Raw genomic sequence first — 18,136 nt, 5'->3', positions numbered from 1 at the left:
CACAAACACGCACACACACAAAGCTTGCGAAAAACTTTTTTCTCATCTAATGGAGAAAAGGAAAAGGTATAAAGGTCATTGAGTTTTGGGGAGGAAAGTATGGATTTAGCTGGGCTTGTAACTTTAATGTTTGAAAAATCTAGCCGGTTTTTATTAGGAAAAACTTGAATTTTAACTGGTTTTATTCATTTTTTGAAAATCAAGCCAGGAAAAATACAGTAAAGGAGGAGGAGAGAGAGAGAGAGAGAGAGAGAGAGAGAGAGAGAGAGATGTGTCACGTGCAGTGGGTGACGTGTCACGTTGAATCACGTAGAGTGTGTAGTTATATAAACAAGGGCTGTGAGCTTTCCTCTAGCAAAGGACCAGCTTTTCATCTGTAAAAACTGGCTGCAGCTTCTCATCCCGTGTTATCTTAATCATACTTAATTATATTCCTCTGATGATGCGGGCGGTGATTGCATGCACTCACTCTTTCAATATTAGCTCTCGACCCATCTCCCCTACCCAGATCAATTGATCAAATACGTGAATTATAATCTATATAGTGCTGGCGCAAAGGTATAACCTTACCAGTATTATTCATCTGTACTCGAAGCCATTCTTTTGCAGCTGCTCCCCACTATTCTTAGCACCAAAACAGCCTGTTATCTGCATCATCTTTCTTTCCCCTACCTACTTGCTTGATGATTGAATCCATCTTGTGAAGCGCCCTCGGCCCCCCCTCTCTCTCTCTCTCTCTCTCTCTCTCTCTCTCTCTCTCTCATTCATTCCTTCATTTTGGCAAAATCGAGTACATTCTTCGAGGGAAGGTCAGGAATCATTGCAGCAAACTCATTGGTAATATGAACAACCTTCCATTGTTTGCCAATATTTATTTTCATTTAAGTAGCTCTGTGAATTTACCTCCAGTTGCATTTGTACTGCAAAAGAAGTTCAATCCATGCAAATGAACTGATAAATCATTCATCTTTCCATTCTTGGCAATTATCAATTCCATTTAAGCAGCTATATTTTACTTCAACTTGCATGAAAAGTATTATTCCCAATATGGAGTAATTAGTAACCTTTGGCTAGGCTGATCTAATTGATGGATGAACTGATCCGGCATGGCTGTATTTTACTTCAGCTTGCATAAATGTATTATTGCAGCAATACTGAGTTTTGAGGAACATTGGATAGGATGACTAATCGATAGATTAACTGATCTAATTCATGGATAGGTACCGATTCTGACACAAAATGGAGGATGCTCTGGATCAAACAGTCACAGATCTCCAAAATGGGACCAAATCAGCTACCAATGTATCAAATAGTGGATCCGCACCTCGAGCATTACTGAGAAGAATGAATTCAGTAGATCAAGACCAGTACAATAATGTATACAATTACAATAGCAGCAGCTATGGCGGCACCCCCAACAATGGGCCGGGGACGCCAGGGAGGCCTGCAACGCCACAGAGCAGCAATTGGGGAAGTGGCTTAAACACACCCACAGGGCAGCAGTCTAGCTATGGCGATTATAATAGTAATATGAATATCAATGGGGGATCAGGGCAGCTGCTAGCTGAAGTAGCTGGATCAGCAGCTGGGGCAAGAAAATCAGCTTCATCTTCTCTGGTCTTGCTGAAAGGAGCATTGGGCCGCCTCAATAGCAATACTAGTAATAGCTTAAATCCCTCCAATTCATGCACCCCCAGAAAGACAAGCGGTAGGCTGAGTGATGCTGATGATTCGAGCTGTTATAACAACCATCACTCTGCTATCAATAGCTACAACTATTTTAATGGTGATGACCCCCCTTCAGCCCGCCTCTCTACCTCTAGCCCCCTCGGCATCACTTTCTCCATGGTTGGCCCTGTTCAAATCCCAGAAAATGATCTCTTCACTGATGGTACTCTCTCTCTCTCTCTCTCTCTCTCTCTCTCTCTCTCTCTCTCTCTCTCTCTCTCTCTCTCTCTCTCTCTCTCTCTCTCATTTCCGTCTTTTTTCGCACTTGTTTGTTCCCCATTTCTATTATCTTCTTTTCAGTCATTTGTAGCATCTTTGCAAAATTGCAGGTTTTAATGGTACTTATCTTGGCTTTTCACTACCCAAAACCCTTCATTCCATCTTATTTACTGATGATCTTTATACAGACTGTGTTTATAATATTGGCTTCCCAAGTGCCACTACTCTTACTTCATCTTGTTTACACACTGTTACACTTGACAATACTATTTTGTTTTAGTTCTCTTGTAGCACTTTTGCAGCTGATCTCCATTATCAGTTAATCTTCATCATCAGCTCAAAGCTGATCTCCGTTACCAGTTGAGGTCCATTATCACTTTTGCGGTTGATCTCCATTGTCAGTTCAAAGACGTTGATCTGTAGAATATCTACACAGAATTCCTGTTTTTTTATAGCGCCGGTGGGTTCGGTATGTTCGTTTCCTAGGCAGAATCTCGTCCTCAAGCTGCATCTGAATTTTGAATGAGAAATCTGTCCTTCTCAAGCTCTCAGTGTGCGTCTCCATAAAGTACTTTAGGTCTCATTCAGCCTAAAATTTTGTATCAGTATCAGTCACACAGCACAGTGCACATTGAGTGCTCACATTTTGCGCATGTTGATTTTGTTTCCCAATCAGAAAAACCCATGTTGCAAAATTCGATACGAATGAGGCATTCAATGTTGCACATGAGCGGATTGAAAGGTGTCAAATCATGTAAATGGAGAGATTTAGCGTGAGCATGAATATTGATCAATATAAGGATGTCCTAGTAGGTTGTGCCTATTGTGTGTGTGTGTGTGTGTGTGAGAGAGAGAGAGAGAGAGAGAGAGAGAGAAAGAGAGAGAACTACCTATCCAAGCTTGATATAATATAAAAGGGTGCATATACACTGCTTCAGCACTCATAGTTAATGCAGAGTAGCTTATAAGAGCAATTACTGGTGATACATCATCAAAAGACCTTTTTCTCAAAGTCTTTACTCCATGGTTCCTTGGATCTTTGATGGTCAGAAAAGAAACCTTCATGTTAGCTGGTTCCCACAAGCTAGCTGATTTTTAGGCCATTCTCTTTAAAAATCAAGAGCCACCAGCAGTGGCACTGTATTCATGAGCTCAATGAACTAGTGCTGTGCTTGCTTGCTGGTTCCCACTATATGCTGACTTTTAGGCAGTCCATCCTGTTTAGAAAAATAAAAAGCCAGGTGAGACAGATCAAGAGATCGACTGCCACCGGCAGCAGTGTAATATTGGCTCTGATGAGCTGCATTTAAGAGTTGTGCTTGACATTCTGTCTATTTGTATAATCAGTGGAAGCTGCAAGGGCTTATGCAGTCAGCATGGAAGGAGGAACAGAATTCACAGGAAACATGCAGGAGGACCTGGAGTCGGAGACTCCATTGAAAGATCTCAAGCCTCCACTGCCTATTCATCTAAAGGTATAGCTATTCAGTCAATGTGTTATCATTCATTTGTAGCTAGCGGGGTTGAGAGAACTAATAACTGATAACGGCCGTTAAGTCTCAACTCGATCAATCAGTGAATTATGATTTGCTAATTCAGCTTAACTCAACCTACTTCAGCGAAATTAGCAATTCAATTGGAAACGTCTGGTGATACAGTCCAATTTCTATTAATCTGCTAGTTCATCTACAACAAGAGAGCCATGTTTCACTGGTGGTTACACATGAGCATGGTGATGATGACATTGATGCTGTTTTACTGGTGGTTTACATATGAGTACTAATGGAGATGGTGATGTTATTGATGATGATGCAGTTCGTTGATATAAAGTATAAGGTGGTGGTGAAGCAAGGAGCCAAATGGAGAGGGAAAGCATCAGTGGAGAAGGAGATAATACATGGCATAACAGGGTCAGTGGCTCCTGGAGAGATGCTGGCTCTAATGGGGCCTTCTGGCAGTGGGAAGACCACCTTGCTGAACTTGCTGGGGAGTCGGAAAAGCAGCCCTGAAAACATGTCTGGAACTGTACTATACAATGACCAGGCTTATAATAGCAAGCTGAAAAGGAGGTAATGATAAGATCCTCTCTCTCTCTCTCTCTCTCTCTCTCTCTCTGTTTTAGACAAATTCCCACATTGTGAATTATGATATCATATCCTTTTACTTAGGAGTGACCGCATACCTAGCTTAGTGCTGTTTGGGGCAAGGGGTTGCTGTCCTTTTTGTTTGTGAATTATGACAACATCATGAGCTTCTGCTTCAGAGGGACAACATATATTCTAGCTCGGTGCTGTTCCAATGGCAGATTGGCAGACAGGTGTACCTAACGACACCTAGCTAGGAAAGCGGTCTGGTGACCTCTGGTCCGTGTGAATCAGAAGCTCATGAAGTAGAACACTATAATAGGAGAAAAGGAAGGGAAAATAGTTTTTGCACAAGGGAAAGACTCTGTCAAAAATTCTGTCTGTCTGTCTCTCTCTCTGTGGGGGAGGAAGAGGTGGTGTCAGTGCATATAGCTGTTCTGTTGTACCACCCTGAAATGGATTATGGGAATTGGAGTTGCAATGTGTTTGCCGACACACACACACACACACATATTGAGAGAGATTAGATAGACAGACTCTCTCTCTCTCTCTCTCTCTCTCTCTCTCTCTCTCTCTCTGTCTGGGAGAAAGAGGGGGGGGCTAGGTAGCTTCAGTACATTATAGCTGTTCTAGTGTTGTACCACCCTCAAATGAATTATGGGAATTGAAGGAGTTGCATTGTGGGAATTGAAGGAGTTGCACTGACACCACCTCTCTGTGGGGGAGGAAGAGGTGGTGTCAGTGCATATAGCTGTTCTGTCTCTGTACTAACGTGATGCTGCTGCTGCTGCTGCTTGGCGCTGCATGCGTGCATATTGCATATTGGGTGATGCAGGATGGGGTTCGTGACGCAGGACGACGTGCTGTTTCCTCATTTGACGGTGCGGGAGACGCTGAGGTTCGGGGCGATGCTGAGGCTGCCGCGTGGAGAGGAGGCGGGGCGGCGGGTGGAGGAGGTGGTGCGGCAGCTGGGGCTGGAGCGGTGCGGGGACACGATGATCGGGAGCCAGGTGGTGCGGGGGGTGTCGGGAGGGGAGCGCAAGCGCGTGTGCATCGCGCAGGAGGTGCTGGTGGACCCGTCCCTGCTCCTCCTCGACGAGCCCACCTCCGGCCTGGACTCCACCACCGCCCTCCGCCTCCTCCGCCTCCTCCGAAACATGGCCCGGGTAAACCTCCTCCCCCCTCTCCCACCCCCTCCCTTCCCTCCCTACCCAAAGCTTTATTTCTTTCTCTAGAACAAAAATATAAACATTATATATATATATATATATATATATGTATATATATCCAAAAGCTAGCTTTATTTTCTAAAAAACAAAATTTGAAAAAACAATCAAGGCTCCGGGTACCCTCCCCAAAATTTTTTATTTAAAAAACAAAACGTGGAAAAGAAAATGAAAAATCATGGCTCAGGTAGTATTTCTTTTTTCTTTTTTCTTTTACTTTCCCCCGGAATAATGCGTAAAAATTCTACCTTGGGTAACACTTTTTTTAATTAAAAATTTAAAAAGAAAGAGGACGTGATGGATTAATAATAAAAATTCTTCCCTTCCGAAATTTCCTTCCCTCTTTCTTTCCTTTTCAACAAAAAGAGACACCAAACCCGAGACCCCCCCCCCCCAAAATTCCCCCCTCATTCTCTCTATTTAGTATTTCAAAAGATTTCCTTAATGAAATTTTCCAAGCAACTATTTTCTTTCCAATTATCCAATTTTCTTTCCTTAGAAAAAGAAAAAAGAGGGTGTGTGGAATAATAATGCACTTTTGAAACTTCTCTTTCTTTGTACCCAAAAAAGAAAGAAAACAAGGCCATGGAGGATTAGTAATGAACTACTTTCTTCCAAGTTTTCTTTCTTTATTTCTTCTAAGAAAGAGGAAAAACAAAGTGGTGGATCAAACTTTAGTCACAAATTTATGCATAAGGCCTTCCCAGTATCAAGTTGCAAGGTTTTCTATCTATTTATCCACAATTTTTTTCACAAACACTAGTAAGGAACTTTAGGAAGTGTGTAGATATGAACTAAAAACTAGTACAAGGGAGATTTTGATTGAGATTCCCCTAAGTAATCAACATAACAAGCCAAGAACAGAGTGGCTCCCTTAGAGAAGCTAATGTTGACATTATTGCATGGCAATAACAAGAAGATCTCCACAATAAAAATTGACTAAAGCTTCTTATGACAAAGGGAAGGGGCATTTTGATGTACCTTGATCCTTTCAACAAACTAAATGGAAGTCAACATACCAAATAAATAAGGAAAGAATTTGTAGCTAATGCAAACTTTTTGTAACAATGCAAGGCCTTCTTTTCCAATGTTTGCTTTAGAAATTTAACAAACTACTTGTTAAAATTCCTAAGAAAGCATTCTAAGGGTTTTCGAGCATGCACAAGACAACAATGCAAGGTGAAATTCTTTTGCATATCATGAGGCATAGCTCTATTTGGACTAAGATCCTTCCCTAAGGCTTCCTCCATGTTGTAGAGGTTTCCCTTCCTTGTGATGTCAACAGCAAACCATAGTCATGAAAGTTGGCATGGTAGACTTTCATAAGAATTACATCTGGCCTACAAAATTGCATCAAGAATGCACATTCATTGGCAGAGTCAATTTTAGTAGAGCTCTATGTGCAATGATAAGGACACACATTCATCAATAGACTCATCACACCCACAATTTTAGTAGAGCTCTACATGCAATGATACCCAAGATTTTCGTAGAGTGCTTTATGCAATGATAAGTATAAAAATGATGCCAACTTAATTTATATGGTTGTTAAGGATCCAAACGTTTGAGAACCAAGCCAAAGCTATTTTATCCTATTAAGAGTGGCTAATCCTTCCAAAATCATATCTCGCTCATATTAAAAGCCTAGACATGACACTTCTTTAACTCATTGGTGTGCGTGGCAACCATCACGTGAGATGTCAAGCATAAAAAACTTTTCCAATGCAAATTTTGGCATGGGGGAGACAAGTTGTACATAGTTTAGAAGGCCACTTTTGTCCTAAAACTAGCCTAGATATGACACTTCTTTAACTCATTGGTGTGTGTGATGATCATCACGTGAGATGTCAACCATAAATAACCTTTCCAATGAAAATTTTGGCATGTTGTTGAGATGAAGCTATTGGGTAGGATACATTTCATCTCAAGGCATGACGACCCTTCCACACCAATGGCCAAATATTATTAAAACTTGGGAGAAAATACAAAAGGATAAAGTTGGTAAGGTTTCTGAAAGCTTTTGAGTGCCACATAACAAGAAATGTTACATATCAAATGATTATCCATTACCTACTATAGTACTACATTAACTGATTACCTACTATATCAACTTTTACATATCAACTAATTATACATTACCTACTATAGTACTAAAAAGGGTTCTTGTTACGTTGCTATTAACTATCATTTGGCATTGATTTGGAGTCCATGATTCTTAGTAGTTTGGCAACATCAAAATATAAGTAGTACGTAAAAAAGGATAGCAATGTTAAATGTGAGTTCAACACCTCTAATGTGGCTAGAACTCATGCAATCACTGATGAACATGTGAAACCCTTACCATTGAACAAAATGTAATGCATAAAACTTTGGGTATAGTCTTTAAACATATACTCCATGTTCAACAAGGTTCATTTCAAATATTTTTTACATGAGCGAACTTTCTTTAAAGAAACATGCTATTGAGTTTTACTTAACCTTGAATCATTGTTGATCGATGATGGAATTTCTTGTTTAATATTGCTGCAAGTTTTAAGGGTTAAGGTGTACTAATGAATTTGTGGCTTTGTAAATTTCATACAGCAAGGGCGCACTGTGGTTACAACAATCCATCAACCATCAAGCAGGGTGTTTCACATGTTCGAGAAGTTGTTGTTGTTATTAGAGGGGCATTGTGTTTACTTTGGAAAGGCAAGGGGAGCCATGACCTACTTTGACTCTATAGGCTTCTCTCCCTACCTCCCCATGAACCCAGCTGATTTTATCCTTGACCTCTGTAGCGGTAACACCCATGACATCTCCTTGCCCCCTCACCTAATTAATCAATACAATACACCTAGCAAGCAATCAAATGGATCACTAACTCATGACTCTGTTATGGGAGCAACTCACGAACATATCAAAGATGACCAACTTAATAGCACAGTTATTACCGTCTCCACTACCACCACACCCTTGGCAATGACCACCGCATCATCAAACCTTTTGGCAAATGATGTTAAGAAGGTACCATCTAAATTTTTTTTGTTAATTTTGCACATGTTTAGTGTAACCATAATGCTTTCAAAATGAAATGTTTGCCAGCCATTTAACAGTTGTCCAAGTCAATTGGATGACAAATGACTAGGCTTTTCTTACCACATAATGCACAAAGAAAATGGATGTAAAGACATGAGTTGACCATTAGTTTGTATTGCAATGTAGTATCTCATGGATTGTTGTGAGAACCAAATCTTGTCCTTGGAGAGGACAAAGCTCATGGACTTTAGAAAAGAAGAAGACAATGACAGAACTTTGGGAGATGTGGATGATTGTGATGATTGGCATGCATCATCATGGGTGACATCATGGTGGGAGCAATTCTTGATATTGTTGACTCGTGGGTTAAAGGAAAGGAGGCATGAGTACTTGAGCGTTTTACGTGTTGTCCAAGTGGTGGCATCTGCATTGTTAGCTGGTTGTCTTTGGTGGCAATCCAAGCATAGGACCCCACAAGAATTACAAGACCAAGTAAGCAAATAAGATTAATGTGTATGCTTACATATATGTGCATGAGTGCATGTGCAGAATATTTTTGCACGTATGTATTTGTTTGTGTGAGTCGATGTATACACATTTTTTATACATGCACGCATGTATGAATGTATGGATGCATGTATGTATGTATGTATGTACACATGCACATATGTGTACTTACACGTGCGTACACATTACATATGTATTCACAAACTTTTTTGTGTGTGTCTGCATGCACGCACACATGCATGTTTATATTTTGTATGTGGGCACTTGAACATAAGCTCAATAATGTTTTTATGTTTTTGAATAAAAGCACTGATAGGTTTTTGGTTGTTTTGTTTCAGCTGGGCCTTCTTTTCTTCATTGCTGTTTTTTGGGGTTATTTGCCATTGTTCACAGCCATCTTTACATTTCCTTTGGAAAGGGCAATGCTAGCTAAAGAACGTGCATCTCGTATGTATCGATTGAGTGCCTACTTCATGGCTCGCATTCTTGGGGACCTCCCCTTGGACCTAGCATTGCCCTTTGTTTTCATGACAATCCTCTATTTCATGGCCAACCTTCTTCAAACACCTGCTGCATTCTTCTTCTCTCTACTCACAGTGTTTCTCACAGTCATTACTTCCCAGGTAATCACATCATGTGCGAAAGGTAAATTTATCAAAGAAAATTTGAAAATTTTTAATTGTCTTATACTATAAGTGTTTATTTTGAAGGTAATATGTCTAACCTACTTTCTAGGCAAACAATAAGTTTACTTTTGCTTGGGTATTTAAACCAATCTGGAAACAAAAAATCTTCCATATTGGCTATAAAACACTTGGAGAGGATGCAAATTATCAATACTTCTCATGTTATGTAATAATTTTAGTGAGTTGTGTTTATCTACTCACATGCCACTTTTTAGTTTGACCAAGTAGGCTTGCCTTTACCTCTTCTTGATCCCCTTTGTCACACATGAACAATATATGGTCCTTTTATGGGGACGTGACTTAATACAAAAATGCTTAGGTTAACCCACATTTATCTTTGCACAAAAAAATATCAGCTAATATTTAGACTGTAGACATACTATAACCATTGATGGGTGGATGAGTAAGTTTGAGTATTTGGGTTCTCCATGGTACTCAAAATAGGATTTCACTTCTTTCTACACAGGGCTTTGGCTTATTGATTGGTGCTGCTACGATGGATGTGCAAAAGGCCACCACCTTTGCATCCATAGCCGTCCTTGGGTTCATGCTAGGTGGAGGGTTCTTCGTGGAGGTACTCGAAATTTTTTGTATTCCAAGCACCAAGAGAAAGGAAAAGAGCGATATGACTTCAAAATGCTATGGCTTTATATTGCATCTTTACCTTTTCTCATATTGTTCTTGCAGCACATTCCACCTTTTATCAGCTGGATCAAATATTTGTCTTTCCAAGCTCACACCTACAATGTCTTAGTGGAGGTGCAGTATGGCAATAACAAGCTCTACAATTGCTCGAGTGGGAGAGGGTGTGAAAGCATAGGGTCGTCCCCAGCTCTGAGAGCCACGTCCTTGCATGGGGCTACACATTCATTGATAGCCATGGTGACAATGGTATTTGTGTATAGGCTCCTTGCATATCTTGCACTTCGCTCAATGAGAACGGCTAATTCCTGAGAAGAGAAGGAAAATATGTGGTGGTAAGCCTTCCTTGCTGCTACATCCTTTCAATTTTGAAGCATTAGATCGAGGGTTATGTGGAGCCTCGACCGCCCCTTTGGAGGGTGTTAACCGACACGTGCTTGATCTATTGGTATGTGTATGTATGTGTAGTATAACCCGAGTATTATTATACCATTATACGTAGCATTGGAATCATGAATCCACGTGGCATTACCACCGTCCCATTTTGTATGAGGATAAAGGTTCGAAAAATATTTTTTCCCTTTTGTATAAAAGTGCCGACATTTGCATTTTCTACCTGCGAGTGATGATATCGCCATTAAAAAGAGTGAGGATTTAAGACGCACTTGGGACCTTTTGGCACATGGGCTACCTCTGGTAGATGACTAGTTTTGCAAGTATTCCCTTTGCTTTTGGCAAAAGTATTCCTTGCCCCTTCAAACCCCACTCCCTAGTGAAACATGTGACAACACCTAAGAGCCTCCACCTTGGAGTGTGTAGTCACTTTTGCATATATCACTCTTTCTACACATTTCTTTCCATTCCCCTCCATGGGTGTGTCCTGGATTCATGATCAAGTCACCTACTCCCCCTAGCTTTTCCGGTTTTAAATATACCATCCCTCTTCAACCTAATGTCTCATGATGATTTAACTTCCATTCTCCTTTGACAAAACCCCGACAAGTTTCTTCGACATATAAACCGTTCTGAATTTCATAGCTGTCATAAATGTTGACTCAAATGTTCTCTTTTCATGACCTTGAAGTGTTGTTGGTAATATTGCTTCAAGAAGGGCCAAGGGATACACTATTACTAAGCAGGGGAAATCACATGAGAAACCTCCCATCTATGGCCCTCTTGATGTGAGAAATAAAAGTAGATACTATTTCATTTACCTATTAATTTAAAAGCCGCATTACAGCAAAAAAGTACCCCTAGTTAAGCTTACAAGGGTCCCATTGTCCCCTTCTCATATTGAAAAAGCACCCCTAGTTAAGCTTACAAGGGTACCTTTGTCCCCTTTCTCGTTTCTTCAAAAGTACATCAAACATGTTATATATTACTTTTGAGTTGGATTGGGCATTAGAAACTTCACATCTCTTTTTTACTTTTTGGAAACAGTAAACAAAATTGAAATACGAAAGATGGCGATATAAATGGTGATGAAAATGAAATTTGAAAAATGCTAATAGCAAGGCTTTTCAATCATACGACCAATCAACAACTTGTCTACTATGAAGACATCCAAATCTTCTTTAGAATACCTCTTGTAAGAGTTTTGTACTTGTGCAAATTGCTTGTATGATGTGCCATTTTATTTGCTTTTTGCAACTATGAGTTGTAATGCCTTAGTAGATAAAAGTTATAATCATTATAAGAGAATTTGGTGAGTGTGACTTATCATTAATGACTCTAGAACACTCTAAAGCCCAAATCATATGTATGGCATCTTCACAAGGTCAAATGTAGTTATGGATGTAAACATCTCATCCTCACTTCATACAAAGGCACAAAATCTTGATTGAATATGTGGTTGTTGATGTGGCCATAAAATAAGCAAACTTTATTTGTGTGATGAATGAAGATTTCTAAAACACTTATCTTTAGAAGTTCAACCATGAGTAATGTCAATTTCATTGAAATAATGTGCAACTATGTTACCGATAATAATACCACATGCTTCAAATATTTGAACTTATTGACAATGTTCATGGAAAACATTTTTTAGAGTTGATAAAAAAACCCTCAACCTTGATTATTTATAACTTATTTCTCAGATGTTGCATTAGTATTGGTCACATTATAACTCAACTACATCTAGATTTTAAAACTCGGAAACCTTATCTTTACAATTTTCAAAAGTAATTTACCAACTCACTTTACACTAAACCTCGATTTTTCGTGAACACTACTTATTATCAACTATCTTGATGAAGAGTCAAGAGTGTAGAGCTACCCATTCCATCCTTAACATTAGCTTTATACGTCTAAGATGCCACTCGTGAAGATCTAACTTTCATTGAAACAATCTACACATAAGGCTTATATTTATGAAAGATACCATTAGAATCTCACATGTATAAGATTCTTGAAAAGGTGTGCATGAAGTGTAAAGAGATATTTGCCTAGTTCATGACTATCATGGCTAATACAAAGGTTGTAAAACTACTTCCATGATGAGTATGATATCATGGTAGTAAACCTGCTCCTACCTCCCTTATAGAAGTATAGCTTTGTTATTGCTCTTAAAGCCTTTGACAACATGAAGAATTGCAAGGACTTGCCCAACACCTTTCCTTCAATCCATCTTTAGCATAATGTAGATGCTATTACAAACTTTAAGTGCATCCTATGGTGCTTTTGACACTCCAAAATAGAAGCTTTCAAACACCTCATGTGCTATAATTGTATCATGGAATAGATTTTGCATTATCCTTCCTACTTAGACATGCTATTAACTTCAAAACCTAAGTAACTAGTTTACTAGAATGATCTACAAGGTTAATAAGTAGCCATGTAGTAGCCTTTAACACCTTTCTATTCCTAGCCTCCTAGATAGCCACAACAGACATCGCTCCTAATGATATTCCAAAAGAGAAGAAAGCCTAGAGACATCTTGCCTTTTACACCTAATAGCACTTGTCTTCGTGTAATGACACCATGGAAACCTCTCAATGCGATTCTCTTCTAGACCTTATGCTAAGTGATGCAAACAAATTTGCACTTTTGAAGTAAGTGGGACATTCACTCATCTTTCAATTGACATAGGGGGCAAACTGGGGGGACTTGGGCCCACTTCTTTAGCAAGTCTTGTGCCAGGAGTTTCTTCATAACCATCTTCCATAATGAAGCTAATCTTAGTGAAGGGAATTGTTTTCCAAGACTTGCTAGTGCCCTTGATCACATCACATGTATCAACCAAATGATATCCTTTTTCCCTCAAAACTCTTAAGTTGTAATTATCCATTTTTCATTGGAATTTTCCACTTTGAGTTTGATTTTATGCAATGTGGTACCATTATGCCTATAGAATTTTAGCCTAAATTTAGGAGCATACCTAAGAGAAAAAGAGCAAGCTTCCACAAAGAGATCAAACACCATTGCCATATAGTCATATTCATCCTTGCTTAGGTTGACTCTCTCAACCATGACCTTTAGGGGGAGCCAATCAAACTCCCTTGAGTCCCATATTTATTTTCATCAATAAAGCTTACTAGCTCTACCATGTTTTGATAGACATTTGATGTAAATTCTTACTTTGATAATATAATATGAACACATGATAAAAAAAGATAGAAATATCTTGAAACACACAATTAGGGAGTACATCCAAACTTTTTGTCAAGAACTCATTAAAATATTACTTCTACTTTTGCATGTGCTACATTTGGCACATAGGTTCAATATTCCATTGTCTCTTAGCATGTTCTTTAAGCACATTTTTTGTAATAACCTAAGCTTATACTTAAGACAATCCTATAAGTTAATAATCCTTAAATTGTTGAGTCTCTCTTGTTGCTGCATAAGTTCAATTTTTTGCTCTATGTGTCAACATTTTGATCTCTCCAATGCATACACAAGTGAAATATCAATCCCCTAATCTTTATCTTATCTTGAGCTTTTTGCATAAAGCTAATAGGACTCATTATATCAATGTTGTGGCATCTCTTATTGATCTTATAAGTAAATTGATTTGTGCTCAAATATAAAGCTATTTGAATCATGACTTGCATGCAACTATGAGACACATGTTCTAGCAATAATCACTAGCATTATTTTGTGATAAAGTTTCCCTTTTTATGTATTTTTGTCATGATTAAAGCTATGTCTTGTTAGTTTCGATGGACTAATAAAGTGGTCCTTATTTATACAAAAGGGCAAGTCAAAAGGCTTTTGAAATGTGATCTTGAGAAGAATGGCCTTAAGAAAATGGAAAGCTTATACCATTAACCACCTTCATAATCTCTATCTTTCCTCCTTCAAGGTCAAGAAATATTATATCCCACTTGTGCAGCCTCACCATTGAATACCAAACAACTGCCTTAAATACTTGGTTAATGACACATCTTACATAGAAGCTAACCATGTTCCAGCTTATATAAGATCTATTGCACCCACAACTACATAACCATTGTCCTCATCCTACTTTTCCTTATTCTCCTCCCCCCCTCCCCCTCGTCTACCACTATGCTATTTATACCCATTGATAGTCTTTTCTTCTCCTATTTGCTCTTCCTATGCTTATGTTGTGGGTATCATTTGCTACCAAGTAGGCAAGGTGGTGTATTCAATCTTTTTGGCATGTGCACCTCAACTTATATCTAACATACTTAGGTCTCTATGCTAAAAATAGTAGCATTCTACCATAAATGCAATAAGCTAAGATAGTTCTTGCACTACACATTCCAAGGAATCCATTTATCCCCCTTGGCCTAAATTTGTTTCAAAAGGGTGTTTTCATTGTCTAAAATCAATTTGCACATCACCAATACAAATGAAAATAAAAATACACATATAAAGTAACAAGTGGCATCAACATAAAGAGGCTAAAAATAATGCATAAGGGTTTTAAATAATACTCATTACAAATATGTTTTAATTCTAGAGCTTTCTGATCTAAATCTCTTTGTGTGAATTGGTTTAAATTACTTTGATATGCTACAAAACCAACCCACTAAAAGTGATAGGAGCTTCAAAAAGACTTGAAGTCCCATTTGAAACTTTCTTTTTGTAAATTGTTTCGAAGTAGTTTGGTGTAGTGCAAATCCAACCATAAGAATGCAATAATAGTAGTTTCTTTGTGACTCTATGAAGTTTTGGATTTATCCAACTTTGGATAAATTAGTCTATCAACAAATGCCACCATGTTTATGCTTTTCCCAAATGTAGTTTTAATGAGCTAGAATGATCAAAGCATCCATATATATATATACATATATATATATATATAAAATTTATAGTGGATCCTTATGAACTTTGTGCATATGATATAGAAGTTACTTGGTCAACTTTCAACTCCTAAATTTGACTTTAAAGGATAAATGTCCAATTTGCAAATGTTAGCTACTACAATCGTCCCTACTACATGAGAGGGAAGCTATGGTGGGAAGTAAGGTAGAAGATATGGAGTGCACGCACGCATGCACACACACACGCACGCACGCACGCACACACACACACACACACACACACACACACACACACACACACAGGAATACAAGAGATTTACGTTGGTGAGAACAAATTTGCACTTCTAAAGTAAGTGGGACATTGACTCATCTTTCAATTAAGATAGGGCCCACATCTTTAGCAAGTCTCGCACCAGGAGTTTCTTCATAGCTATCTTCCATACGAAGCTACTCTTAGTGAAGAGAATGGCTTTCCAAGACTTGTTAGTGCCATTGATTGCATCACGTGTCTCAACCAAATTAGATCCCTTTTCCTTGAAAATTCTCAAGTTATAATAATCCATTTTTCATTGGAATTTTCCACTTTGAGTTTGTTTTTATGCAATGTGGTACCATTATGCCTATAGATTCTTAGCCTAAATTTAGAAGCATACCTAAGACAAGAAGATCAAGTTTCCACTAAGAGATCAAACATCACTGCCATATAGTCATATTCATCCTTGCTTAGGCTGACTCTTTCAACCATTACATTTAGGGAGAGCCAATCCAACTCCCTTGAGTCACATATTTATTTTCATCAATAAAGCTTACTAGTTCTACCATGTTTTGATAGACATTTGATGTAAATTCTTACTTTGATAATATAATATGAACACACTATAAAAAAATTTATAAATATCATGAAACACACAATTAGTGAGTACATCCAAACTTTTTGTCAAGAACTCATTAAAATCTTACTTCTACTTTTGCATGTGCTACATTTGGCACATAGGTTCAATATTCCATTGTCTCTTAGCATGTAGGCTTTAAGCACATTGTTTGTAATAACCTAAGCTTGTACTTAAGACAATCATATAAGTCAATAATCCTTAAATTGTTGAGTCCCTCTTGTTGTTGCATAAGTTCAATTTTGCACTCTATGTGTCAACATTTTGATCTCTCGTATGCATCCACAAGTGAAATATCAATCCCCTAATCTTTCGCTTATCTTGAGCTTTTTGCGTAAGGATAATAGGACTCATTATATCAATGTTGTCACATCTCTTATTGATCTTATAAGCACATTTATTTGTACTCAAATATAAAGCTATTCAAATCATGACCTACATGCAACTATGAGATACATGTTCTTGCAATAGTTACTAGCATTATTTTATGATAACGTTTCCATTTTTATGTATTTTTTGTTAGGATTAAAGCTATTTCTTGTTAGTTTCGATGGACTAATAAAGTGGTCCTTATTGATACAGAAGGGCAAGTCAAAAGGCTTTTCAAATGTGATCTTGAGAAGAATGGTCTTAAGTAAATGGAAGGCTTATACCATTAACCACCTTCATAATCTCTATCTTTCCTCCTTCAAGGTCAAGAAATATTATATCCTACTTGTGCAACCTCATCATTGAATACCAAACAAATGCCTTAAATACTTGGTAAATGACACTTCTTACGTAGAAGCTAACCATGTTCCTTATATAAGATCTATTGCACCCACAACTACATAATCCTTGTCCTCATCCTACTCTTCATTATTCCCCTTTTCCCCCCTTTGTTTGTCACCATGCTATTTATACCCATTGATGGTTTTTTCTTCTCCTATTTACTCTTCCTATGCTTATGTTGTGGGTATCATTTGCTACCAAGTGGGCAAGGTGGTGTATTCACGTTTTTGCCATGTGCACCTCAACTTATGTCTACTATTCTCAGGTCTCTATGCTAAAAAGAGTAGCATTCTACCATTAAATGCAATAAGCTATGATGTTTCTTGCACTACACATGAAAATGGGGGAGGTTGGTATTTTAATCTCCAAGGAATTTATTCATTTCCTTTGGCCTAAATTTGTGTCAAAAAGGGGTTTTCATAGTTTAAAATCAATTCACATGTCACCAATACAAATGAAAGTAAAAATGTGTAAAGAACACATATAAAATGACAAGTGACATCAACATAAAGAGGCTAAAAATAATGCATAAGGGTTTTAAATAATACTCATTAAAATTATATTTTTAATTCCAAAGCATTCTAATGTGAATTGGTTCAAATTACTTTGACATGCTACAAAATTAGCCCACTAGAAGTGATAGGAGCTTCAAGTAGACTTGAAGTTCCATTTGAATCTCTTTTTTTTTAAATTGTTTCGAAGTAGTTTGGTGTAGTGCAAATCCAACCATAAGAATCTAATAATAGTAGTTTCTTTGTGACTCTATGAAGTTTTGGATTAATCCAACTTTGGACAAACTAACCTATAAGCAAATGCCATCATGTTTATGCTTTTCCCAAATGTAGTTTTGATGAGCTAGGATGATCAAAACATCCTTATATATTTTAAATTTATAAAATTTATAGTGGATCCTTATGAACTTCATGCATAAGATATAGAAGTTGCCTAGTCAACTTTTAACCCCTAAATTTGACTTTTATGGATAAATGTCCAATTGGCAAATATTAACTACTAAATTTGACTTAAGTATAATTGTGATTCTTATGGATAAACATCCAATTCCAAATTTTAACCACTACAATTGTCCCTACTACATGAGAGGGAAGCTATGGTGGGAAAAGTAAAGTAGAAGCTATG

At 37.9% G+C, this 18,136-nt stretch overlaps 1 protein-coding gene across 3 annotated transcripts; it reads left to right on the top strand.

The window, feature by feature from the left end:
- The first annotated feature begins 367 nt into the window (after nucleotides 1-367).
- Nucleotides 368-17,249, top strand: LOC148023234 (ABC transporter G family member 22-like). 3 transcript variants are annotated; one of them, XM_087696255.1, is made up of 11 exons: nucleotides 368-837; nucleotides 1,221-1,891; nucleotides 3,295-3,422; nucleotides 3,763-4,016; nucleotides 4,867-5,197; nucleotides 7,841-8,263; nucleotides 8,462-8,767; nucleotides 9,121-9,405; nucleotides 9,935-10,042; nucleotides 10,156-10,445; nucleotides 16,811-17,249. In XM_087696255.1, exons 2-10 carry the CDS (start codon nucleotides 1,240-1,242, stop codon nucleotides 10,420-10,422), a joined length of 2,754 nt encoding a protein of 917 aa, XP_087552381.1. In that variant the 5' UTR covers nucleotides 368-837; nucleotides 1,221-1,239; the 3' UTR covers nucleotides 10,423-10,445; nucleotides 16,811-17,249. The 3 variants fall into 3 exon arrangements, with proteins under 3 accessions (XP_087552381.1, XP_087552380.1, XP_087552379.1); XM_087696254.1 differs by lacking the exon at nucleotides 16,811-17,249 and adding an exon at nucleotides 11,551-11,874; XM_087696253.1 differs by lacking the exon at nucleotides 16,811-17,249 and having other exon boundaries at nucleotides 10,156-10,659.
- Nucleotides 17,250-18,136: the final 887 nt, after the last annotated feature.

The sequence above is a fragment of the Lygodium microphyllum genome, chromosome 16 (genome assembly GCF_053477565.2).
Source record: "Lygodium microphyllum isolate KBCC chromosome 16, Lygodium_microphyllum_v1.1.10, whole genome shotgun sequence".
In the NCBI taxonomy this organism is placed as follows: domain Eukaryota; kingdom Viridiplantae; phylum Streptophyta; class Polypodiopsida; order Schizaeales; family Lygodiaceae; genus Lygodium; species Lygodium microphyllum.
This window is presented reverse-complemented; position numbering and strand designations above follow the sequence as displayed.